Here is a 26235-nt window from a genome sequence, read left to right as displayed (position 1 = left end):
CGCTCGGCTGGGCTCGGCTCCCCCGGAGCGGCAGGGCCGGCGGGAGCGGCGCTGTGCCGCGGCGGGCGGGAGCGGAGCTCGCCGGGCGAAGGAGGCGGGCGCGGCGGCCGCAGGTGGGGACGGGGCGCCGGGGCCGGGCGGGAGGCAGGCCGGCAGGCAGGCAGGCAGGCCGGCCGGCCGGCCGGCGTCTTGCACGGCGCGCCTTGGTGGGGCGGGAGGCGCTGGCGCGGCGGGATGCTCCGCTGCCTCTCTCCGGACCCAAAGCTCTCCAAAGCTGACCAGCCGGCCGAGCGCCTCCGTGTGAGGGGCTGTGCGGCTTCCCGGCGCCGCGGTGGGGTTCGGAGCCCGGCCCCGGGGGGAGCAGCCTGTGCCGCGGAGCCGGGGCTGCGCTGCTGCCGAGTCCGCCCCGGCTCTAACTCCCGGCACAACGAGCTGCGGGGTACAGCCGAGCGGTACGCCCCCCTTATGCCTGTGATAGGCATTCCTGTTGTGTTTTGGTTGGGTTTTGTTGTTGTTGTTTAATCTAAATTAGGCTCTTCCTAACACCGATTTCCACTGTTGCTGAGCTCTGCTTTTCGGGAAGCTTATAAACATGTGAAGTCAAGAGCAAAAACAGTTCAGAATATTAAACGTGGAGCCTGCGAAACACACGGAGAACCGCGGTGGTGACTGTAATCCTTTTCTCTCTTGCTTCCAGGTACTTGTCAGCCCCAAAAAGATGAACGTGCCCCCACCATGTCTCTCCATGCAGTAGCCCTGGCCAGCTACAGCAGAACGGCGGTCCTCAAGCACCCCCCCTCTGAAAAGGTACGGCAGGGAAAGCAGCCGAATGTTGGCTCTGTGTTTCCGTTAGCTGGGGGGACTCGTAAAAAAATAGCTTTTAGTTGTCAGTGGTTGTGGTAAACGCTTTACTTTTGTCTGCTGGCGGTTTCATTGCAGAGTTAATTTTGGACATACAGTCCCAATATTGGGGGGGGGGGGAAAGGCTGACTCATTTACGCTACGAAAGATGGAAAACTGTCAGTTGTTTTTATTGGTTATGGCAGTGTGTTGTAGTACTTTTCATGTACCTGTGTTATCATCTTTTCTTAAAAGTGCTCTTTAATTGCCTTTTTCCTTTTTTTTCTTTTAATTTGATATTACTTTAGTGAAATAGGAGGTCTTTCCCAATCTGTGCTATAGCTGAAATAGTAATATCTTGAAAGTAAATGGAAATCTTTTATCTGAATTCTCAGAACACCAGTTGCTTCTGATAAGACCTAAGAGATGGGAGGGTTGCTTAAAAAAAGAGAAAAATCTTAAAACTTAGTACTCTTCATATCTATGCTTGCTGATAAAGTACTTGCATTCACCCTGGCGTCAGGCAGTTGTGATACTTGCACCCTAAAGGGTAGCCTGCTAATTGCTGAGATTAAAAACACTTTTTAAGAAAAGTAATTAATAAAAAATGAGTTCCTGTGAGAGCTAATTTATCCAGTAATATTGACAATTTATTTATAAGGCCTGCTTACACAATGGTTTCTCTAAATTAGTGCAGAGGGGGAAAAAAAACACTATCAGATACTGAGAAGAGTATTTTTCTAAGCACTGGCATAATCAGATACTAAATATTTGAAATTCAGCATCCTATTTTTGGCCCGAAATGTTATTCTTCAGTTAAAAGGGAAATTCTTTGTGGGTTTTCATTTTTTCTGCTTCCTCTGAGTCTGAAGGGTATCTGGACTAGATCTGCTCTGAGTCACCTCGCTCTCCCACGGGACCATGTGGGGAACGAAGAGGTCAGCATAGGGCGGCAGAGGACAACACACCTTTCAACTCCCCCGTCTTTGTAGCGGATAACGGGGAGGGGGGAGGGGGGGGCGAGAGGCACCCTGGGGGTATTTCTGTGTGAAGATGTCTCGCTGATGACTGCAAGTAGGGAGAAGGCACAAGGTGCACCTTGGTTAAGCGCCTTTTAATGGTGTGCCTGTCGGAGCAGGGCACCCCTTTGAATTCCCTGGTTTCTGTGATGTGCTCTGCAGGTCTGTGACACGCTTGAGGCAGTGGAGAGGGAGTGGGAGACGAATGTGAGACCCTCACGAGGAATTTGTGAGCTTGGGGAGGAGACCTGTTGCTTTGCTGTCCTTAGTGTATCTTGCTCCCTTGTTGGAATTAGCCCCTCGGTATCTGCGTTAAACTGCTGCTTCAGCCTGCGCTGGTTTGGCAATATGGTGAATCCAGCTTTGGGGTTTGAAATACCAAATCAGAAGCGTGGTGACCACAGAAAGCAAAATGCTGATCTGGTATAAACCTGCTCAGTCAGTTCAGATGCATTCAACATTTTTGTCAGCTTATACTGGCAGACTGCATGTCACGTCAAGTATTATCTGTTTGTGTCGCTTCTTGCTTTATGCTGGGCCAGCCACGTTGCTGACATGACCCACATGTACTGTGTTGTATCAAATTAGGCAGACATGGTTATGGGTCGATACAGCTGGGAGATCAGGCAGCACATGCATCAGGTGCTTCTGGAGTGGGAGCCTCGTAGATTTAGCTCAGAGCTTGTATACATCTAAACAGGCCCGTGCTTCCAGCTACAGATCGGTGGTTTCTTGAATTCTATTCCACTTCATTGCTGTTATTTTGACAGATATATAGAGATCTGATTCACCGTTTTGCCTCATGTATGCCTTATGCACGTGTTTAATTCTCCTACTGTGGAGATTTTCTTTTGGTGACCTGCCTTCTGGAGTGAAATGCAAGATGCAGAGTTGAGATGACTACTTTTCTGGCAGTGTGTGCTTCCGGGAAGATTTTCAGACAACCAGAAATACAGGCAGTGGTTAGGTGACTGTCAGCAGGCCTAAGCACAGTGTTCTTCCTACTGGGATGACTGTAAGGCTGGGGGTATCATTACCAGAGTACTGCTGTCTTATAACCAAATTGTCTGCCTGTGTGTTCTTGTTCTAGTTAAACCACGAGAGCCTAAAGGTGGCTTTTACTGAGTCAGCATATTCTTCAAATCCCTCGGCGAGGATTAGCTGCCTTGCTCCGACACCTCAAATCTCCGTTCTCTCAGGTATACCACTTTGTTCTAAAATGCCTCCCTTTGGGAGCTTTGCTGGTGCTTGTAGTGCTAGCAAAAGCTATCGATGTTTATGTGTACTAAACAAGTATAGCCTGGTTGGAGAGTGAACCTTGCTTATTGGCTCTGAAGGTGCGACAGCATCAGTATATATTATACAGTTGAGAGTATGGGGGTTTTTGGCTTTTAAATGGTAGTTCGGCTGTTTTAATTATGGTGGCATTTTGAGTGCTCAAGAGTAAAATTCTTGAACAATCCAGATGATTCTTGGCAGGTTAACTCCTTGTTCATTCAAGAAATAGTTTCTCAGATTTTAACAGATTACTATAATTACTCATATAAGTATCAGTTGCAAAACTGACCTTGAGGTTTTTTTAATTTTTCATTGGAACGAACCCGTTGGTAGTAGCATAAAATGTGGGCTTTCGTTTGTTTGGGGATTTTTTTTTTGTGGTGGTGTGTGTGTTTTTTTTTTTTTTAAGCTTGTCATAGCAGAAGCGTGAGTTAAATTTTTAAAACTTGCTCTTTTTTCTCTTGCAATCCACCAAGAACAAGTATTTAGCAGAGTAAGTCAGCATGGTTGTATGATTAGTGCTAGAGATGTTCCTTGATGCTGACGTAATGGATCTGGTGAAGGATGAGACAGGATGGAAAGGCTGTCAGGATGGGTGTTGCAGTAGGAGAGCAGAGCAGAAGAGTTGAAGACTTTCTCGCACAGAAAAGATGCTGTTTTCAGCCCTGGTTAAGGTATTCCTCTGCAATTGAAAATGTCAATAGTTACTAAAATTGCTTTATTTTCCTGAAAAGATAGTAATATGTTTGAAAGTTAGCTAGGTTTTATTTTCCCATTCCTGCCCTTACACTGCCATGGCTGGCTACACTGATGAGGTGTTCCTTTGCAAGAGCCGCCAGTAAAATGTGCAGTTTTGCGGCTGTTTCTGCAGGAGCTTTGTCCTGGTAAGTGGCAGGTGGCTCTTTATAGAGATTTGCTTTTCCAAAGTACATGGGGGCTTTTGTTTTGATTCCTTCATTAGTAAACTTTCTTATCATGCAGTCTGAGTGTGTGCTGGCTTCAGGTGAATGACTCGTGGAGAGTTTTACTGTTTTCCATTGAGATACGTCCAAGGAGACCAACCTCTGGGCAAAGTCTGCAGTCTGCAAGACTTGCCGCTTTTTTCACCAGCGGTGTTTAACATTCCTTGTGGTCCTAACTAAGAGTTCTTTGCCCTGGAAATGATTGTGTCTATTCTTAGAATTTTACAACTGACTTATCTTTCCCAAAGGAGACAGTTAACTTCACTGTCATGATGTGGTTGGTAGTTTCTTCTTGAATGTAGACTTTGTGTCTAATCTTTCCTTTGCTTGGGTGATAGCAATTCCTGTGAGGCTTTTCGTTCAAGGTATATAGGACTTCAATTTATTCTTGAATAGCTAGCTACTGGTTGCAGTGCCCACTTCTACATCACATGTAGATGTTGCCGTGTTTGCCACTAAAAGCAGTTTTTCCATTTTGTGTTGAACACCAGTTTTGCACTACATCACATAGGACGTCAGCAGGCAGTACTTTTGATTCCTTCCAAGGAGTTATAATGAACTCTCTGTGACGGAGCTAATTTTCTTCATGGGTTTACGTAAATGCTGCCACCCTTATGAATAATGGACTGAAGGTTAAAATAGCCTTTCCCACATGAGGAGGAGTGTCAGACTGAACTGAAACATGCAAGCATGTGACTTTTTATTACCAAGTGTACTTTTTTTTTTTTACTTCCTGCTGTATTGATACTCCATATGTCTTGCTATAATGTGACTGTCTCTTTTACTGGCAATACACCCAGTGCCTGTACTGGTAACCATACCTCATCCAGTTTTGCAGAACGATGGTGTTTTCAAGCATGCTGACAATTGGTCACCATTAAAGTCCTAACTAATTGTGTTTGGCTAGCAGCAGCATACTTCACTGTTGGTTTATTACCTAGCCTTATCAACAACAGAATTGCTTCCTGACCACAGAAAGCAAGAGCTTTCTTACAGGAAGACGCAGCAGAGAGTGGTGTGTGGATTCAGTTCTTCCCTTTCTTCTCACCCATGATAAAAATACTGTGCATTTTATTCATGTTGTAAATTAGAATTTAAATTTTTCTTTTTTAGAATTGTTTCCTAACCTCTTGGTTTCTTCCCTGTTCTGAACAGATGAATACTCAAGGCCGGCAGTGATTGGACATGCCTGTAGTTTTGGATCGTACCCAGACGGTGCTGAAGCTATCAAAGACATTCTCGTGTCTGTTTTAAATGCATCTGGTTTGAAGCCCTCTTTGGTGCTGGAGCAGAACGCAATGCAGGGAGCCGATCATCTGGACAGTGACGTGGAACAGTGGGAAGAAAGCAGCGATGGGGATAGCCATGACGACAGCGACAGCGATTTTGCACATCACAATGCTGCCTGTACACAAACAGACATTCGGTTTACAAGGCACCGGGCGTGTTGGGACAACACGTGCCGCGATTCCTCTAAACCTTCCTTGGATACTTTCTTTTGTCCCCGTTACTCTGACAGGGATCCTACTGCTTCCTCCTTGAACGGTTTCACTCTTTCAGACGTGTCCCCTCTGAAGCGGGACTGCTTTACCCAGGTGACATTAACAGGAGGCACTGTCACATCGGCTGTTGTGCATTCTGGAAAAGAACATTGTACCTCCCCTGAACGAGACTTTACTTTCTCAAGGTTTCTTCCCGATTCAGCTGTTGGTAAGCCAGCAGATCTGCTGAAATACCCTGATGCTTTGGAGTCTGACGCGCCCGTCAGCAACAGTGACAGCAGTTCTCCTAGTGGATTTTGCCAGTCGGAGCCAGCCAATCGAACAGGTAACTTTACAGGTCCGTTTTTCTTTTAAGATTTCTGAGTTAAGAAAGACAACCGTAACTGAAATGGGCCTTGTTTATGGTGATTGCGAAATAGACAAATGCTGTCATTCAGAGTAGGAGAAGGGGAGAAAGAGAAAGCTTAAAAACGAGGAGAATCAGAGGGTTGGACTTGGTGAAATGCGAGGCGCTTGTCCTTGTAGTAATCTCTCTCATGACACAGAAATGCTTCGCTAACATGCAGCCTTTGGTAAAATGTAAAGGTTGCTGAGCTGCAAGCAATGTAGAACATCTGCTAGATGAGGCTTCTACCATCTTCATCTTGTCTTCACCGGTACCCTTCTCCCAAAAGCAGATAGTGTGGATCTGGGAGCTTGGTAGTGATTCACTGGTGTGTGCAGGCTCCGTAGGACATCTCCATGTGTTTGACCTGAGCTGGAGGAGAGGGAGTCCATTGATTCCGGGATTTTAGAGGCAGGGCATTAACATCCATTCTTGTTATGGCTAAATTGGCTTATGCCAGTGCAGGACTATTTTTCCTCTTCCCCTTTCCAAGTGTACCTGCCATCTCAAAGGCACATAGCTCTATCTGATGCAGATCAGGACATTTCTACCCTTCAGCAGTTACTGACTGTATGGATATCCCGCATGTTGTCTGTGACGAGATGCAGGCTGAGGGGGTGTTAGCAGCCCCACCTCGGTTGGGACAGCAGAACAATCCTCTCGTGTTTAATACCTAAACTTGATATGAACAGCCTTTGTTACAGTAAGATGAAGCATTTTTGTTTTATTTATAAAGGATGCTATTGGTATCTAAGGGCTTAATCTTACTAGATACTGAGCCATGGAAAGATGGTGCGACTGAGGCCTGATTTTTCTACTGGGAAGAAGGCAAGCAGCAGGGAGCACTCAACCTGCCTTTGTATTATAAATAAAAATGGCAAAGGCTGCCTTTGGTTCTTTTTTTTTCCTTCTCCCTTTGGTCAATAGTAGTCCTAGTGGTGACGCTCTGTTGAGCTCCACTTCCAACCTCTGGTCCTTCTAGAGCTCCTCCAAGGCCTCAAGTCAGCAGAGAGATCGCCAATAGGCACGTGCTGTTGTGGGATAGGGAGCTTTTAGCAGTAATAACTCTGTCATCTGGATAGGATGTTGTCAAGTTAGTATGGTGACGATTATGGTTGTTTCCTTATGCTTTGTTGGCCCCATGCATTTGAGAGGTGCCTGTCAGGGAGAAGGAAACCACACCCGGCAGTTGGAGCTGGCTGGGGCCAGTCACACAGGTTTGGATAGCCGGGTCTGGAAAACACAGCCCAGGCTCTCAATGTCAGCAGGGACCGCAAGGCACGTGTATAAGAACAAATAAATTGTGTGTGACTCAATCTTCTGGCGCAAGTAGGATGTGTTGCATGCTTGTGTTGGGTCAGTAAAGCTGCTGGCTCTAGAAAGCAATAAGAGGAATACGTGAGCTAGGTGACTGAAGAAGTAGTGTCCTTGATTTTACTAATAAATACTTCTCATGGGAGCTGGGATCCTGTTAGACACTGTGCAAAATGGTGGGCTCTGTCTGCATTAGACTTTGGTCTGTTCTGTACAAAGTGAAAATTTCTGCATTTCATCATTCCTTGTTGTTTCCAGCTGATTAACTCGCCCCTGGGAGGCTTGGGGCAGGGGGAGCGAGGTCTCATTCTCCCCTGCATTGAGCAGGACTGTGAGGCTGGGAGAAGCAGATGGTAAACTGGAAAAAAAAGAAATAAAATGCCTACTTTGAAGGCAGGAATTACACACGAGCATCTCCTGACTTGCCATCATTTCCTTTGCTGTCTCAGAGGTGATGGATTCTCTCTTTTGTTTCTCGCAGGAAATTGGTGAGGGATGCACAAGACAGAAGAAAGTGACATAAGATGACTTAAATTGGAATAAATACTTCTTTTCAGTCAGATTTAACATTTTGTTCAGTGGGATTTTCTGCTGGCCTATGAGGCTTCTGTTAGGTCTTTTTCATACTTTTAAGGGTCATTCTCTGGTGGCCTCATGCAACCTTCTGAAAAGGCTCATCATTGTTAATGAAGAGCTGAATGTGACTGAATTTGTTGTTTTCTGGGGGCTTTGTTGTGGCTTGTGTGTCACTGGCAGTTCACCAGGCTTGTTCTTGTTTTTAATCTCTGTGTGGATCAAGGTCATTTCCTTCTGTGGCTCTTGAGGGCTCTTTCCCCAGCCCCAGGAGCCTCCAGGCAACACTGCTCAGGAACAGAAGGGCAAACAGATTATTTTCACATCAGACCCAGAGTTGCATCCTGTTTCTGGATGCCCAGGCTTCTTCCCTGTGCTCCTTCCTGCTTTATGTTCTTTTCACTTCAAGGTGTAAGTGGGATGCAAGAGGTCAGCAAAAGAGAAAGGTCCCATTAGATTTCAAAACGATATTTAAGATGAATTGCATCTTAAATTGTAAAGAGAAAGGAATAACTTTCCAATTTCCTTATTTCTGCTTATTTTTAGTTCAGAGAGTAGTGTTTGTTATCTTAACTGATGAGAATGTAGGCTTTTATCAAGGTGCAGAGCCTTTAGCACCTACCTGTATTCCCCACACACTGCTTCTCCGGTAAGATGAATCGTCAAATAGCGATGAAAATAACCTAATTAGGTGATTAAATCTATTTTGAAAAGTCAGATCGTCAGCCTTTCCTCTATGTTATAGACAATGAAGGTATTAATAATTCCGTACAAAAACCACTATGTCTGTTTTGCTGCACTCGAGTACAGTATTGACTTTCCAGCCTGATGTCGCAAACGCTCAGGGAAGTGTAATGTGGTTGCTATAAATAAGGCAATATAAAGAACCTAAACTAGGCCTGAGAATCCGTGCCCTTTAGCTGGAGAAAAAGTTTTCCTAAGTTATTCACATATTTTGTGGGACTTCTTTATCATTTCTGTGACTTTTAAGCAAATTCAGGAGTGGCAAATTTATTTTTTTTAATAAAGAGCCTTTGATTAAGCCCTGTTACCTGCAATAGCTTTAAATTGCATATGTGGTGGTAGCATTTAGGTAAGGTCTATTTTATCCTGTAAACATCACCACAGTGAAATAGATAAATTGTTTGGTTATAAGGTCAAAGAAGAGGTAGTAAACAAAAGCCAGTCAGTGTAAAAAGCCAGGAGTCATTTCCTTTCATATCTGATTTGTGTATACAACCACAGACATTATATATAATCTTTGTCATCCTTCCAGCAAATTTCTTGTAGCAGTGGTTGTGAGTGCTTTGAAAACAAAACATGAGGGCATAATCTCACAGCTCCGATTCTCTGGGGAAGAAGATTGTGAATATATATATATATATGCAATCCATAAAAGAAAACCAGATGTGTGCTCTGCTATGTAGTGAAAAGTCCTTAACAGGAAAGAGAATAATTTTGTTTCATGTGCTCATCATACTCCACAGCGAACGCTAGGAAGACAAAACTGCTCTTCTGGGCAGCAGGGAGTACTGCAGCCAGTGCGTCCGCCCCAGATATATATACAACTGTGCAGTATGGGTTGCATTTGGAAAAGGAGGGAGATTTCCTTGAGGTATGGAAACCTCGAGCTAGGTTTTTTCCAAACTTGCTGTAGTCACACAATACCAGCAATGATTCAGGGAATCTTTTAAGGCTAATCTCTCTGCATGCCCAGACAGCAGTGAGATTTCTTTTTCTTCCAGCTATTGTGAATGAGCAGAGAGCAGTGTCAGCTGGCCGTGTTGCAAACTGCAGAGCATCGCTGTAATCTCAGCCCAAGTTTCTGGCTGTGGTTGTCCCCAGTGGCTCAAGGCGTAGCTGGGAGAGGAGTGGTGTTGGGAGAGCAGTGGTGCTGCCACTGCACGACATTTAAATTGTGTTTCCCTGGTAGCTGATACTCATGCTTCAGGTTGCCAGGGTAGTTCAAATGACAATGTGTTCCTCACATTTCTCTCGCCTTCTCCTTAACTTCCATCACAACCTCCAGCCCTAACAGTGTTCAGTTTGGGGAAGGAAAATTTACTTTGCTTTCTGGAAGTCACCCTGCACACATCCTGGGAGCTGCAGAGAAAGAAATAACTAATAAAAGTTCTTCTTATACCTGCAGGTCCTACTCCTCCTTTGAATGTAGGTGCTATACCCTTGAATCGTTCGTTGCAGGACATTTGCATGCTTCCGGAAGATGTGGAGAAGGTGAGGACAACAAAGACTATTGTCATCATGGTTTTTTCCATTTTATAGTGGCAAAACTAAACGACAGGAGGCGTTTCTCAATAACAGAACTTTCTGATAGATGGACTAATCTTTCCAAATTCTGTGCTTCCCTCTTCTTCCCATCTGTGGGTGAACCTACAAACCTAAAGTGCCTATTTCTTAATTTATTTTTACTCTTAATCCATTAATTAAATATTTTAATTATTTTAAAATAATGAAAATATTTTAGAACTCTGTAAATTTCTGCTTTTCATGTCATCATTTTCCCATGCATTCCTTGTGACCAAACTTAAAGATTATTATAGTAACTTCAACGTTATGCTAAAATATGTTATGTAGAATTTCTTGTAGCCACGTGCATATGGATAGGATTTACCTCATGCTTTTCTGTCGGGAGATAGGGAGAGGTTGGGGTTTTTTTCTGTGCTTATGAGCATGTGAGATTGGAGTTACAGTTACTGTGCTTGTTATTGTAATTCTTTTACGTCTGCATTAATTTAAGCAGTTTCTCATGGTTTCTAATTTGCATAAGGAGCCCAAATGGTCTTAGGTGTGTTGCCAGATAGGCAGCCCATTTGAGCTTATAAACAGAGATAAAGATGAGAAGATAATGCTGTCACACATAACACTCTGTGCTAAATGTTAATCTTTTAGCAATTGGAAAAGAGGGGTTAATGTTACAATTAGTTATTGCCAGTAGTAGGATTTAATATAAAAGAGCTTTGAAAATTTGCCTAGAAGAGATTTTTTGCTGGACTGTGGATGTGTGGGTGGTCCCATGTCCTGGGCCCAAGAGGTAGTCATCTTTTTACACAGCACTGGTTTTACTGGAGTGGCAGGTTCTGCATTTGATTTGAAGCTCTTGGTGTCTCTAAGGGGCATTGTGGGGGGCTGGGGTGGGGTGGGTAGAATGGGACCAAAAAACAATCCAATAAATGACACACCAAAACCCAACTTGTGAACTAGCTTTTCATGTTACTTTTTGTGGAAGGTGTTTCAGAAAGGAGATAATGTTTCTCCTCCTGTAACGTGGGAACCAAACCCAGAGTAATTTGCTTTCAGCCACCGAGAGACCAGTGAGTAGATATCTGGATTAGAAACCACAGTCTGAGAACTACTGAGTGAGGCCAGAGCTCATCAGCTCCTTCTCCTGTGCAGATGATTGGGGGCTGATGTGGTCACAGGTTAAAAGATATCAAGAGCTCCGTACATTATGACTGAGGCTGCCTTTAAAGAAACTAAACTAAACCCAAACCAAAAACCGAAACGCTTTTAGGTTGTGAAATAATCTCTTTGAAATTTAAGAGATTGAAATGTAAGGTAATTGTAGTGTCAGCAAGTCTTGAGAGTTTCAGTTGTGTGCCAGGAAGGAGATGGGCCAGATGATCTGGAGGGACTTTCCGCTGATGCGAGTGGGAGGGAAGAGAAGTGAGAAGGTTGGTGTGTCACAGCTGAGCTGGGACTGCTTCCTAGGGTGCCAGACCTAGTAGGAGGCAGAGCTGAAAGCTGATAGTCATGCTGAGTATAGGAGCACCTCTATCCTGTTCCATCTTTTTGCAACTCTCAGATACGCTCGTAATTGTTTTTATCAGCAGGACATGCTGATGTGCTGTGCTTTGCCACTAGTTTGGGGTTAACCATTGCCACACAGGCTTTTTGGATCTTCAAAGCAGGAGATGTTCTCTTTATCTCTCAAAAGCAAAAGAGCTCTTTCATTCTTTTCTTTGCTAATGGTGTGTCCTGAAGTTCACTGAAAACTGTCTCTGGAGAAACTGTGCACCACGCAAGTGATGTTAATCAGTGTTAGGGAAAAGATTAAAGTGTTCAAACACCCGCAGGGACCTGTGGGCTCTTTCTAATGTTGAGATTAATATATTTTAAACGCATTTGGCTGTAGACAATAGGAAAGCAGTGATGCGTGTTGTAGTCCTTAAGATTTAGCTATTTCTAAACACTGATGTCTTCCTTCATGCTTCCTGTACAAGTTGTAGGGGATGTCATGAATACTGGTGTGAGTAGTACAATTTTCTGACCATAAGCCACCTTTTAGAAGGCTTTAATTATACTGTGCTCAGAATCTCTAGCCTTAGGTACTGCCATTGTAATTTAGACAGAGGTTTAGCCTTGCAAAGTGCAAACATGTGGAGTTAAGGGGAGGGGGGGAGAGTATCCTGGGCATCTCTGAGTGTCCACCCACATATCTGAGAGCACCCAATCTTTCGCGATGCATCCCCTTTTGAGCTGAGCCTGGGCTAGGAGGCTGTGCCCGGGTCAGCAGCAGTAGTGCAGGTGGGACCAGTGGGATGCTCTGTTAGACCACAGGAAGCAGGGATTACAGCAGTGGCATTGGGGCAGGGAGCGCCAGGTTTGTCTGAATGCCTCGCTGGTGTCAGAGGTGGCTTTACAAATTCCCTTTTCCCAGAGGATGGGTGACCTGGGCAGGCAGGATGGTAAGAGACACCATGGGGAGGGATTGTCTGGTGGGGAGATGCTACAGGGAAGCTTTGAAATTACTACCTTTTATTTAAGGCAGCATGAATACCAGGGGAGCTAGGTTCCCACTTACCCTTATCACAGACTTCCTATGTAGCCTTGAGTTGAACATGTAAGCTATCTCACTGCATATTCCCTACTTCACTGCCTTAACTTTTAACACATGAAAGCATTTTACTAGCTTCTGTGAGTTACTTGTCTTACTACCCACCACCTGAAGATCTACAGTCCCTTCAAACCTGCCTCTTCTGGCCCCATCCAAGTTAGCATGCATGCAAAACTACTTGTACACACTGACTTGAAATTAAATCCTATTAAATAGGTTACATGGATTCATGCTTGCATACGAAATAATGCAGTGTAACTAGAAGACTACGTCACTAAAATGCATACATATTCATCAATTAGGCATGTAATCAAGTTTGGTTTTATCTAATAGATGGGTAAGATAAAAGTAAATTGCGTGTTTTAATCAAGGGTGAGACAATTATCTGGGCAGTTGCCTTTTGCATGTTGTCTCTGAATTGCCCTTGGGGTGTTTTTTTTTTTGTTGTTGTTGTTTAAATGAAAGGTGAGATAGCCTTACATTTTCATTTCTTGAGTTGAAGTAGTATGGGCAAAAATTATACATTTCGCTTCATCTTAAGCAAATATTAAATATGCTGTGTACTAATGAGTGTTCCAATCTCGCGTCCAGGAAAACGCGCACTTTTTTGTTGCGGATATGATTATAGCATCGCTAGAAAAAATGAAATGTAATATCCTAAGCCAACAAGCAGAGTCCTGGGGTGTGGAGGAAACAAGTGGATCGGATGGCAGCTATCACACTGATTTGGAGTTATCTTCTTACCCTGGAGTGAAGAAGTCCGATTCTTCTGTTGACTCTTCAGACAGTGGTTATGAAGGCAAGTTACTTAGTCTACAATGCAACCTTCTCTGACAGTCTTTGCCATTTATTTTTGTGCGAGAAAATACTAATTAATTTGGGCATTGCTTAGAACCAAATCCTCTGTTACCTTCTTCAAGTGTCTCGACAGGGCTGCATTCCCTGAGGATCATTATGCCACAAGTGTTTTCCCTGTGGGTCAGGTTCTTCCTTTTGAGTGTTCACATCTGTGTTTTATTATAATTTTTTTTCTCTTTCACATGAAAAAGAGAATGTAAGGTTGAAGTGCCACATGCCAAGCACAACTCTCCATAAAGCATGGCTGTAGTTGGCTGGTTTTCTCTCTGCTTAAATCCTTTTTTTGTGGGTTTTGAAGCCTGGCTCTTTCCTTCTGTGCTTCTGCAGTATGCAGGTCAGGCCACGCAACTGATTTGAGTGGAACTGCCCAGAGTATTCATTCACATATAGTTTTGAGGCAAGATAAGAAATGCTCGTGGCACTATAATGCTTGAGTCAGCACGTGCATTTTTAAGTAGTTTTTTAGTCTCTTGAGTAATACGGATCTTAGGGATAGAACTTAAGTCTAAAGTCTAAACAGCATAACTTGTGGGGAAAAATGAATGGTGTGTTTGCACATGAAAAAGGGAGAGACCACTGATAGCATAAAATCTTTTGGTTTAGTCTCTAAAAGCTTCTTCCTAAGAAACTGAGGGACGTGCTATATGACAGGCTCCTAAGAATTGGCTTTCTCTGTGTGTGTATATATAAAAACAAATTTTAAAAATTGCTCTGTAAATACAGGCTGTGTGCTAAAGTTTTGGTAAGCAAAGGAAAATATAAATATAATTGCAGCTACTCTATAAATGCAGGAAGAGTTTAACTGGTGGTGTCTTTGTTCTGGACAGGCTGTGCTCTGCTGCCTGTCAGCTCCCCCGTGCATCTACCATTACATCGTGAGGTTACCAGATTTCGTTGCCACAGTGACTCAGAGGATGAGTATGTAATTATTGGTAAGGCTTTAAAATTATAAGTGCAGAAACAGCTCTGTTGTTCAGCTGAATCTATTGCATTGTTTGGGAAATCTGTTGGCTTAATAGATGTTATCACAGGAGAAGTCACATGAGAAAATGGAAAGAGCGATGTATGCATGACTCTTTATTAGAACACATGCAGAAATAACACAGTGGTGCAGGATTTCCCTTCTACAAAATAATACATATGCTGGTTTAAGGGGCTGAAATTATGTTTAAGGATTAAACCTATTGAATGTGGGTGACGAAAGTGTGAAACTGGCACAGCCTCAGCTAACTATAGCAGCATGGTATGAGAGAATTTAGGATGTGATAATTTCCTCATTAAAGAGGTTGATTAGGTTTTAGGTCACCCTCCCTCTGTTTCAGGACTAGAGCAGACTGTCCCTTTTTAGTCACCAGTGCTCTGCTTTTCAGGGCATCCTGAGTTTCTTTGGTTACTTTCTGGTTTTTACATACATGGAAATAAAACACCTTAAAAGTGGCCTGAGCAACACTTAACCTCTATCTTATTTTTTCCTGTTAACAAATGCTTTTTTATTGCTCCTTTTGGTTTTAGAGATTCACTTATTTTTTCACCTCCTCTCTGCATAATCTAAGAGTGAAGAACCAGCTCCCAAAACTGCATTTCTAGTAGCAAGAGTTATTTTGACGTGTATGAATGGGGAAGCATTTGTCTTCACAACAATATTGCGAGGCCAAAACTAATGCTACCAATGTGAACACCTTGTCTGCATGAACATATTTTGTCAATGTAAACATAATGAAGTGTGTGCTTTCATTCCATTCACCTCACCTGTTAGTAACTTGCTTATAGCATTAGCTGGCATGTTTGTGATTGGTGCCTCCAAATATCTGTATGTGCACTCTGCTGGTTCTCTGTGTTATTATTTATGTCTAGTGCCTTCTGGCTGGACCCGGACTAGTAGGCAGTTAGTCTCTCCTTACCAGTCCTCCTGCTCTTGAAGGGAGGCTGGTGGTGATGATATGATGCATAGATATTAGGGAGTACCCTTCACCAGCAGATGTCGGAGATCTGCAGAGGAGATAAGACTCCTTATGCCTGTTCTACAACCAGGGCTGAGGTTATTTCCCACATCCAGCAAGGGTATTGTAAAGATGAATGTATGTGAAACTGACACTATGGTAACACAGAAGGTAGATTTAAAACAGTGCTGAGTAACAAAAGCTTTGTTTCTTAGATGGCTCGATAAAATTTTCTCCTTTACCGCAGAACTTGAAGACCTTGAAAATCTGTCTGTCACCCCAGATGAAAGGTAATGCTGTGTATTTTTACTATAATAGCCCAGTGGCACTACCTTTTCTGATGACCAGCTTTTTGATAACTCTTCTGGCCAGGGTGGGGAAAGGTGTGGGAGTGGTAAATTTGGTCCTGCCAAGGAAGGGGAAGGAATGCTGCTTGACAGCAAATGTCTGTGGCGCTTGGCTTAAGAGAGCGTTTCTCTGGTCCCAGAGTGTTGCTGGAGGGTGGTGGCTGTGGCTCTGCGAGGGCCTGGGTGTATCAAAGCAAGGGAATGGGAATGAAGGCATGGGAGAAAACTTTTCAGGGATGCAGAAGAGGCAGCAGAGCTGCTGCTGACATGCTGCTATTTTTCCCTGTCTGTATTGCTTAACTTTCAGATCATCTTCTGAACCAGGCAGCAATTCTGCTGAAGCAACAGCCCAGGAGTTGTGCAGAGCTTTCAGAAAACACTGGTTGCAGACAGACTCTGCAGTTCAACTGTCTGGTTGCCTGAGCTCATCTAAGCAGAGAGTGAGTCTGAGCCAAAAACAGCGGGCTCTTTATGCGGTTCCCCAAATAGTCATTGTCTCACTGCAGCTGCTTCACTGTTAGGGAAAGGGGGAAGCTGCATTAAAAAAATACAACACCCAAAAACAAAAACAAAGAAAATAAATACAGACAAGTACTTCCAGTTTATTAGTTCACTTTAGATAAATTTTTAGAAGAGTTCTCTCTTTAGCAATTTTCAGCACATTAAGGTGTGCAGCTGTGAACAATCAGGTTGCACTTTCTTCTGGGACTGATACAAGGGACTTTGTCTGAGGGGAGAGTACATGCAGGTGAAAACTGAACTTTTAAAATCCTGGGGAGTAAAGGGAGGTGTTTAATAGCATTTAACATATGTCCAGCTGATGGGCTGTTCATCAGAAGAGTTTGTCTTTCTCAATAGTCTGTGCTGAAAGAAGAGATTCCAAGAGAGCTTGAGTCCAGTTTGAATCTGGCTGAAGAAATAAAGATCATATCCAAATTAAGAGGATCTTCTGGCTGGGCCCCGCCAAGATCACAGATTATATTTAATATTCACCCTTCAGCCAAGTAAGTCTAAGGGATCCGAGCGTTGTCATTTAGTACAATGCATGGGGATTTGTCTAAAACCTGCTGAAGCTGATGGAAGGAGCCTGGGTAATTTAACGGAACCGAAGGTTAGGGCTAGTCCATGGCACGGCCTTCTGCAGTGTCTGTCACCAGCTTCGCTGGAAAGCAGATGGCATCTTTTTCCCCTCTGTTGGCACGTCCTGATTAACGTGGCACATGTGCTTCTACATGTGATAATACACGTACTGTTTGGTGTTACAGTGGCAGTGTGCTTAGCTGCACTCTTAAAAATTTCATTGTGTAAGGCTACCTGGAGAATTTAAGAGTTTCCTCACTTCCCTGCTGATATTTTATGGATAGTAGGTTTTCAGAAAGGAGGGAGAAGACGGGTCCTGTTTGGGGAAACCACTGTCCCACTCTGCATAAAGAGCTGATAAATGCACACAGTAGGCAAACTGGCTTAATCCCCTGTGTTGTTGCAGGTCCAGTTGCTCTTCCAGTTGCAGATGTGGATTTCCTCCTCCCTCTTGATATTGATGCCACCTTAAGAAATGAAAAAGAATTTAATTCTTGGAAAAAGTCATATTTAGAAGCAGTAATTGATGGTGTATTCCCCACAGAACAGCTGGGAGACTCCCACTAAAATAATAATCTGCATCTCCTTCCAGAACCCCCTTCTTTATGGGGAGAGGTAGAAGTCAGCTCCTAACTGGGACGTTTTCACTGGTGCCAGCGTTGTTCTCTTGTGCTTTGGGGGAGAATGTTAATTAAGCTGTGTTTTGGATGCTGAAAGATGAAACTATTTGCCTCTGTATTGCAGGAGAGATGTAGTGGTGGCTGCCCAAAACTTCACGTGTGTTGGTTGTGGAACTCCGATAGAAAGCAGTAAGTATTACCAAAAGGAGGGGAAAAAACCTTAAAAAATTCAGTCCCAGTCAGGCCATAATCTTCACCAACATAGATATACCAAAACTGTAAAATCACCTGAGCTAGAATTAAAATCTCACTGTTGGATGGCCTGCAGTAATAAAACAGGCAGTGGGATCTTACGACTGCCTGGAATTTCTCACTCTGGACAGAATACAATGCTTGACAGATGTCCTTCTCATACACAGTAGACATTCACAACAGTCAACAGCAAAACAGGAAAAGCTAAAAAAAAAAAACAAACCAACAACCAAGCTTCCAGGCTGGAAAGTGCTGGTTTTACATCTTCCAATGGTTTCTTTCGATAATTTACACATTTCCAGAAGTCTCTTTTTAGAGACTTTATGGAAGCGTTATGCGAGCCTATGGAATGTGTGGTTTTGCTCTTTTGGGGTGTCTTTTTACAACTTTTTTCTTTAATCTTGATCACAAAATTCTGCTTGTGTTTTAGTTATGATATTTTGAGAACTGCTTGAAAGCATGATGACTTACAGGTTTGACAACCAGACCTTACCTAAGAAATCTTTGAAGTGGCTTTCAAGACTTGTTCTGGGTCTGCTAACAAAAGAGCAGCATTTGTGATGGCCTGTGAAGTGTCAACAATCTGTGATGGCACATTAACTTGAGCAAACTGGAGATGCTGAGGTAGCTGGGAAAAAACCACAAACCTCTTTATATGTAAAAGTATTATACAAATGTGACTCCAAGAGCAGCTTGTCTTTCCATTTGGTGGAAGTATTTTGCTGTGTGGTTTATTCTGTCTCTTTTTTGTGGGTAAAGCAGGGATGGTTTCTCTAAGATCTCATGGTGGTAATCTGTTCAGTTTGACAAATATGGAAATGAGGAAAGCTTTCTCTTCTAATGCAAACTACAGACCTTACGCATGTGTTTACCACAATAATAAAAATCCCTACTTAAAAATTAAAAATTTTCAAAAAACCTTTGCTCCTCACTCCAGTAGACCTAAGTTATTTAGACAGAATAGGCATACAGGCAAGAGATACATCTAATCCAAAGGTATTATTTTTAGTATAATTATACATCTTATAATTGTTTATTGATTTGTATTTTTATATTGTTGTATTGTTTAAAATAACTAAATAAAAATTATATACATTATCATGCAATCCAAAGAGATCCCATAAATATTCACAATTTCATTGCTATCTATGTGCAGAATATATCAGGAGACTCCGCTATTGTGACTACCTGGGGAAATACTTTTGTGACTGCTGCCACAGCTATGCCCAGTCTCCCATTCCTGCCCGAATACTGATGAAGTGGGACTTCAAAAAATACTACGTATGCAACTTCTCCAAACACCTTCTGGACAGCATATGGCAGCACCCAATTTTCAATGTGTCATGTATTAACAAAGCCCTCTACACCAAAAGTAAAGAAATGGACAGGGTGAGGGTAAGTGTGGCCTTTTGTATTGGGAATTTGTGGGTCGGAGACTTTTGGGAAGAACTCCTTAGGGCAGGTCATCCTTTGCTGTGTGTGTATGTAGGAAGGAGGCAAAGTTGGTTTCTTCGCACTTCGGCTTGTCCCATTGCTGCTGCTGGGGCTTACCCTACTCCCCTCAGATGAAGGGGGAGGAGGGAGAAGTTCCCAACTTATGCCAGAGGTCTCATTTTCCCCCTTGTCTTTCAGAGGCGTTTCCTTATTGGTTTCCAATTTTAGCTCATGGGGGTAGCTGGGTTCTGGCAGTAAATGCTTACCTTTGCTTGGCAATTGGGTGTTGGAAAGTTTTGAACTCCTTAATTTTGTGGGCTGTTAGAGAAAACACCCTTGGCTCATCTAAAGGCTGTACCTCCTACAGCTTGAGGAAGGGTGCTCTGCCGAAGGTAACAAGTTGCCACGCGCTCCCTTCTTATCTGAGGAGACACTTATCTGTTCTTACACATGCTTGGGTCATCTTGGTGTGCTGACATGGAGCCATTTGTAGCATTAGGAATTGCTTCCCTTGTCGGTAAATAAAAGTAGTCTTTTGCCTTCCTTGGCCTTTTGTGCATTAGAAAATCCATTTGTTTAATTCTGTGCTGAGTGTGAAGTTCCTATTTTTAGGTGTGGCTTGATGTACTGACAAGGGTTGCTGACTCCAATAGAGGTGTTCCTCCCTTATGAATATATAAATGCAATTGCATTTCATTTAAAAGTTGTTTTGTTTTTGCCCTTTATCTTTTAGGAGGCACAAGAACAGCTTTTTCATTTAAAAAAGCTTTTGAAAACCTGCAGGTTTGGTGAAAGGTATGGGCCATGATTGTGCATGAAAAATAGCTTGCTAAAATATACCTAAGATGCTTATAGAGCCACCTTCTCAAGAGACATTTGAGTGCAGTTTTAAATGAGTTAATATGATCATTAGAGAAAAATCTGTTAACAAAACTTCTGTCTATCGCATTACAGGTGTTGAGTGAAGAACAGGTTTTCTGTTGGCTTTCTGTTTCTTGTAACAGACATTTGGTTTTAAACACTGAATGATTTTTGTTAGGTGTATATTTTTTCCTAATGTCTCTCTTAGGTTCTCACTCGTTCTTAAAAGGTCAAAGATACTTATGTATATCTCTGAGGTGATTTGTCTTTTAAAAAAATATTAACAAATGTGTTCCTTGAGGGTTTAAATCTGTCATAATGCTCAATTTAGTTTTTTACAAAAGTATTCAGCTTAAAGTAGTAACCAAAAGCAATAAATACCAAAACATTACCTTATTTGTTGCTGCAATTTAAAGATTTTTGGTATTCACCTTCACAAACTATGGGCGTAACTAATAGGTAGACATGGGAAGGATAAAACCTTTACTGCAGAATTGCTGTCCTCTTTAAAATACATTTCTATTTAATTTTGGTGAACAATATGTAATTGATGCATAAAAGAGGTCTATATCAAAGAGAGAACATAACCTACTTTTAAAGCTTCTTTTGCTTATGTCTGTTTTTAATGTCTCTCTTCTGGACGACCGCTTGTGATTCCATTATAGAAATAAGCATTAGGAACTTCACTGTACCCTTGACATTGGTGATATTTTAAAAGTTCAGTGTTCACCCACTCAGTACAAGCATAATTTCACCTGATAGTGACCTACGCAGGATAAAAACCCTCAAAATTCTCTTTGGAAGAAAAAAAAACCAAAAAAGCAAATAACCCTAGATTAACTATATGGGATTTTACGTACCTGTTCCTGAGGCAGGAGAGAGGCCTTTACACATTATTTAAGAATTGCTGGGATAACTGCGCATGGCAACTGCAACGCCCGAGGGATGCACATTTAAAGCAGACACTTTATTCTAAATCCCAAACCCTCTAGTTTTTGTTAATGTGATCTCAAATTGGGAGAGGAGGTGGGATTTAGCATGACCTTGCCTTGTGTGATCCCTGGGTGACTAGAGAAGTTAAAGAAGATTATTCTTCAAATATACTTGAAACACAGATTTTTGTAACTTGGTTTGTCTTTTCTTTCTCTTTGTAGAGTACTGAAAGAATTTGAACAGGTGCCCAGGCATCTGACAGAGGAGCTGCATCTCTTCTCACTGGATGATCTGGTGAAGACCAAACGAGGGCAGTTACTGCCCCTACTTAAAGATATTCTGAAGAGCTCCACCTCCCATGTGGATGGTTGCGAGGTAAGGCAAAGCCAGGGCTCTGAGTGTCCTTTCAGCTGCTAGCGTGAGGAATATCCCTCCTAACATTTCTAAGTAGATTTTTCGTAGATTAAAAGTAAACAAACTCTTTTGCTGTCCTTTGTAGCTCTGTCAAGCAAAGGGGTTTATCTGTGAATTCTGTCAGAGCGCCGATCTGCTCTTTCCATATCAGATTGCCAAATGCAAAAGGTGCACAGGTATGTTCCAGACCAAACAATTTTTTTTTCTTTCTTCCTTGGGGGGATGTTGCTGTGTAAAACTGTTCAGACTTGTTTTAGGAAGACATTGAGAGCTTGCTTCACTGAAGCCTGTGTATGTGAAAGCCATGGATAGCATGTATCTTTGAAAACCAGACTGTGGCAGCTGTCTTGCATCAGTGAATTCAGAGAGCAAAAACCAGGGACTTGCCTGAACATAATTGTGGCTGCAGGGGGAGGCTATTTTTGGGGTCTACGCATGAGAGAGCGCCTGGGACAGTTTAGTTCAGCCATAGTTACTACAGTGGTGATTGTTGTCCCAGCCTTACACTGCTTCTGTTTACTTTTATGCTTGGGTGAACTAGATAGCTGTGTTCCTTGAGGGATGTTCTATTGATTCATTTTTTAAATTCACTTTTTCCTGAATGTTAAACTGCTTGTATGTATAAACAGAGTGCAAAACATGCTTTCACAAAGCATGCTTCAAATCTGGAGGCTGCCCCAAATGTCTGCGGATTGCAGCTCGGAGGACGCTTTCAGAAACTCCGTCACTGGTGCCTCCATGAAACTGGATTCCTCTGACTGCTGATTTCAGAAGACGCTCAAAGCCAAATCTTCAGGTGCCTTACTAAGAATTAAATAATGTTGTTTTAGACATTACTCTCTTTAATGTGTGTCTCCTTTATGGGGGGTTAAAAAAAAGAAAAAAAAAAAAAGAAAAAAGAAAAAGAAGACTTCAGTATCATCATTGAAAACTCATCCTAAAGGACTTTCATCTTAACTGGTGACAGAAAGAATGGATGTGAATTCTGTGAGCAGCCTTTTGTTGCTATGTTTTGTTGTTGTATGTAAGATTTTTAATATTATATTTTTCCATATGAAAATTATTATTCTCTGTAATTCTGCAAATAATGTATAGATAGTAAATGAATGTTGAAAATCCTTACCTGTGTTGGATTTTGGAAAGAGGAAAAAGTGGTAAAGTACGAAATCATTCTCTCAAAAGCTCTACAATAGAAAAAGCTTGTCTGGAAGCTTTGGGGAGATGCTGATCTGAAATTCTGTTCTGCCAAGTGCTTAATGTGAACCAGTGGATTTTAAGTTTCTTTTAAATAGATGTGTTGGACAGCTTGTGGTGGTTGACGTTGGCCTGCTGCTAGATGCCCACCCAGCTGCTCTCTCACTCCCTCTCCTGAACAGGACAGGGAGAGAAAATAAGATGGAGGAGCTCATAGGTCGAGATAAAGACAGGATGATCACTTACCAACTACTGTCATGGGCAAAACAGACTCGAATTGGGGAAAATTCAATTTATTGCCAATTAGAAATTGAGGAGGGGGATGAGAAACAAAGACAAAACAACAGCTTCCCCCTACCTCACCCACCCTTTTTCCCAGGCTTAACTTGACTTCTTCATTCCTACCTCTTCTACCTTCCCCCCTGCTCCAAGTGGTGCAGGGGGATGGGAAATGGGGAGGGATTGTGGTCTGTCCGTAACAGTTCCTCTCTGCTGCTCCTTCCTCCTCACCCTGTGCCCCTGCTCCTGTATGCACCCATCCTGTGGCCTGCAGTCCTTCAGGATAAACCTGGTCCCACATGGGCTCTCCAGGAGACGTAGTTCCTTCAGGAAATATCCATGTGTTCCAGTGGGATCCTTTCCAGGGGCTGCAGGGGAGTCTCTGGTGCCTGGAGCAACTCGTCCCCTTCCTCCTTCACTGACCTTGGTGTTTATATGCCCCCCAGCCCCTGCCTATGTGGTGTTTTTCCCTTTCTTAAATATTTCCTCAGAGGTACCACAGTCTTGGCTGAGGTGCTCAGCTGTGCCCTGCAGGGTGGGTCCGTCAGAGCCGTCTGGAAGCAGTTTGTCTGGCCGGGGCAGTGTGGTCTCCTCACACAGAGGCTGCCCTGCAGCCCCCCACTGCCAGCACCTTACCACTTACACCCACTACACCGCTCTAGGAGTTTCTTTCCAGAGCACTTAAAAACATGAGGAGAGGCAGTGAGTGAGCAGGAGAGATGTTCCTGTTTAAATCCACCCTCATGCTTGCAGATTCAGTCCTTGCCTAAAGGTGGAGTGCTGGAAGTTGAAAGGAGCTTTCTTTCTAGCCTGGTTGGTTACTTCTGATGAAACTGGGTGAGGCAGCAGCCCCTGCCTTCAGGAACCCAGAGCAGCTGCTTGAACCTGTTTGTGCCACATACAAAGTACCAGCGAACAGAGAAACCCCAGAACTTGAAAGCACATACCAAAGTTCTGATCTCTCCAGGGGGGTAGTCTTAATATTTTGAATTGGTTGTTCTCATTTTGTGCTTTGTTCTTCCTCTCCTCACCCACTGGTTCCAGCCTTTAGTAAGGAGAAAGATCAGCTGTTTGTTACCAGGGTCTGTGTAAGTTCACCTCCGTGCTAATGCTCACAGTACTAGTAAGCTCACTAACTCTTCCACTTAGCGATTTTTCCTGTGGCCAAAACCAGCTTACCTACTTAACTGCTCAGAAGTAGGATTATCATCTCTTACTCAAGATCACCAAACGGATACTGACGTAGGGTAAGACGTGGTGAGAAAGAGCCTGCTTATGCAGCTGACTACTTAATGTTATGCAAGAGTAAATTCTCATTTAAGTTGGGTGCTGGACTAACTGAATCACATGAAGGGCCTTGCTGTAGGGATTTTCTGCTTACGAAGGAGCTCACTTGAATAATCCTTCTGTGGGATAACCTGCAGGGCAACTGGATACATGGTTTTGATTATTCATGAATTTAGAAGAGCTGACCTGGTTTCTGGCTGTACTTTTCACAAACGCACAAGTGTCACTAAACGGTAGTGGTACGCAGGAGGGGGAACATCGGAGAGTGAGTTTCATACATCAAGTGTTGATAGTTCACGTCTGCTCTGTTCAGTCCAGGTCTCCACACAGCCTGTGCAGCTTATCCTGACTAATTGTTGCTACGTACCACGATGTGTGTCACAGCAAGGAACGATCCTTGATGAGTTTAAGTAGCTGGTGGAAAGCGTAAGACCCAAGAAGATCAGGACACTGGTAATCCAAGTAAAACTAGTTTAAATGTTCTGCTGCTGAAGCTAAAGTCAGAAGGACCAAGTTGTGAGGTGACAACAGGTTGGTCACCAGTTGGAAGGAATAAGAGACCATTATTTGCTGCTTTTGAGGGGGTGGTGCTCTTGACCGTAAGGTCTGGAGGAGGGTCGTATCAAAACCACATTCTTGCGTGCTGGTGTCAGCACAGTTTACCACAGGAACATGCTGAGGCCATTCACCCTGAACCTCTGGTGAGGAGCAAGGCATGAGTGACCAGACCTGCAGCCACAAGGTGTTGCTATCAGCTGCTATCCTGGGACAGCGTAAAGCAACCACAATAAAACTGAAAGCATGCACTGTATCTTTCTGTATTTGGTGATAAAGTGACTTGCACAGGAAGGGGTGACTTCCGTGCTACAAACCCTCTAGGTGTCTTTAGGGCGTAGCCGTGTTCTTTGAATTGAGTTTTGAGACTCGTTAAGCTTCTCAGATCAGTATTATGCTCTTCCTGAGCATACCTCTGTGGATAAGTACTGAGTTTGATCATTTCTGAGGTTAAACCAGATGATAAGGCAGATGCAAGGTAAGAACTTTGTAAGAAACAAAAGCTATATGGCTACAGTGAACTTCCTTGCAGGAAGGAAAATCCTACATGTGGAAGCTCGGATTTCTTTGAGGGGAGAAGACACAGAAGAGTAAGGCTGCCTTACTCAGGAGTTGGGCCAGTTCAAAATTAGCTGCCTGCTAGCTAGAAAGCTGAACATGTTTCACACAGGGCAGTGACAAGACACATGACTCTTCAGCTAGGGGATGAAAGGGAATTGTCACACCTATCTGTTTGCCTGAGCTACGAGGGCCAATGCTCATGCCTAACAGCGGGTTTCCGTGATGCCACGTGGGTGCAACAGGAGCACCGCTGAGGACCCTACTGGAGGAGCACGCTTGAGGACATAAGAGGCAGAGAAACCTATTTCTATTTAACTGCCTGCCTCACTCCACAGGCAGAATTCAGGCCAAGACAATTTTATTAGTAATTTCCATAGGAGCAGGTTTTCAAAGCAACACAATACCAATATCTCACTCTTGCTGTTAACAATTTTACCTGCTTTTCCACTAGTTCCTTCTTTGTACTGATTTGTTGTATTTTTCCTCTTAGTTTCAGTTGTGGGTTGTCTGGAGAGAGACGTGCTTTGCTAAGGCTTTGTACAGGGTATTGCAGCCAGGATCTTTGCTGATACATCATACAGCTCTTACTGTAAATAATAGAATAATACTAATTGCCAGGTGTGGTATGGTCTTACAAATACAGGTCTTATTGCAACTGTAAGCAAGTATGTCAAGTAATTAAGTAGTTTTATGTCCCCATATAATTCCAGGGATGTCTGTCACACCCATTCACTTTAAGAGAAGAAAATAGCTGTGTGTTTTATGAGAAATGATTTTTTGTCTGGTTTTGCACACAGAGTACACAAACTACCTTCAGCAGAAGTCCTTCACCTCTTCATGTGCCTATTTTCATGTTTTTATCTTTTCATGTTTTTAATTTTTTTAAAGGAAA

The 26235-nt window shown here is 43.0% G+C and overlaps 1 protein-coding gene across 2 annotated transcripts; it reads left to right on the top strand.

Annotated features, from left to right (window-relative positions):
- Window positions 1–22589, top strand: RUBCNL (rubicon like autophagy enhancer). 2 transcript variants are annotated; one of them, XM_064440856.1, is made up of 16 exons: window positions 1–113; window positions 698–807; window positions 2950–3058; window positions 5255–5926; window positions 10023–10108; window positions 13320–13527; window positions 14414–14518; window positions 15774–15816; window positions 16181–16313; window positions 16732–16877; window positions 17698–17762; window positions 18982–19220; window positions 19993–20054; window positions 21275–21428; window positions 21553–21643; window positions 22097–22589. In XM_064440856.1, exons 2-16 carry the CDS (start codon window positions 736–738, stop codon window positions 22207–22209), a joined length of 2298 nt encoding a protein of 765 aa, XP_064296926.1. In that variant the 5' UTR covers window positions 1–113; window positions 698–735; the 3' UTR covers window positions 22210–22589. The 2 variants fall into 2 exon arrangements, with proteins under 2 accessions (XP_064296926.1, XP_064296925.1); XM_064440855.1 differs by having other exon boundaries at window positions 5255–5938.
- Window positions 22590–26235: the final 3646 nt, after the last annotated feature.

This window comes from Phalacrocorax carbo, chromosome 1, assembly GCF_963921805.1.
Source record: "Phalacrocorax carbo chromosome 1, bPhaCar2.1, whole genome shotgun sequence".
NCBI classification, from domain to species: Eukaryota; Metazoa; Chordata; class Aves; order Suliformes; family Phalacrocoracidae; genus Phalacrocorax; species Phalacrocorax carbo.
This window is presented reverse-complemented; position numbering and strand designations above follow the sequence as displayed.

Excerpts from the sequence above, each read along its gene's own strand:
- RUBCNL (XM_064440855.1), top strand. The coding sequence starts at position 736 with ATGTCTCTCCATGCAGTAGCCCTGGCCAGCTACAGCAGAACGGCGGTC. Across the intron at positions 5,939-10,022 it reads TCGAACAGGTAACTTTACAG|GTCCTACTCCTCCTTTGAAT; the intron begins GTCCGTTTTTCT and ends TTATACCTGCAG. Across the intron at positions 16,314-16,731 it reads TGAGCTCATCTAAGCAGAGA|TCTGTGCTGAAAGAAGAGAT; the intron begins GTGAGTCTGAGC and ends CTTTCTCAATAG.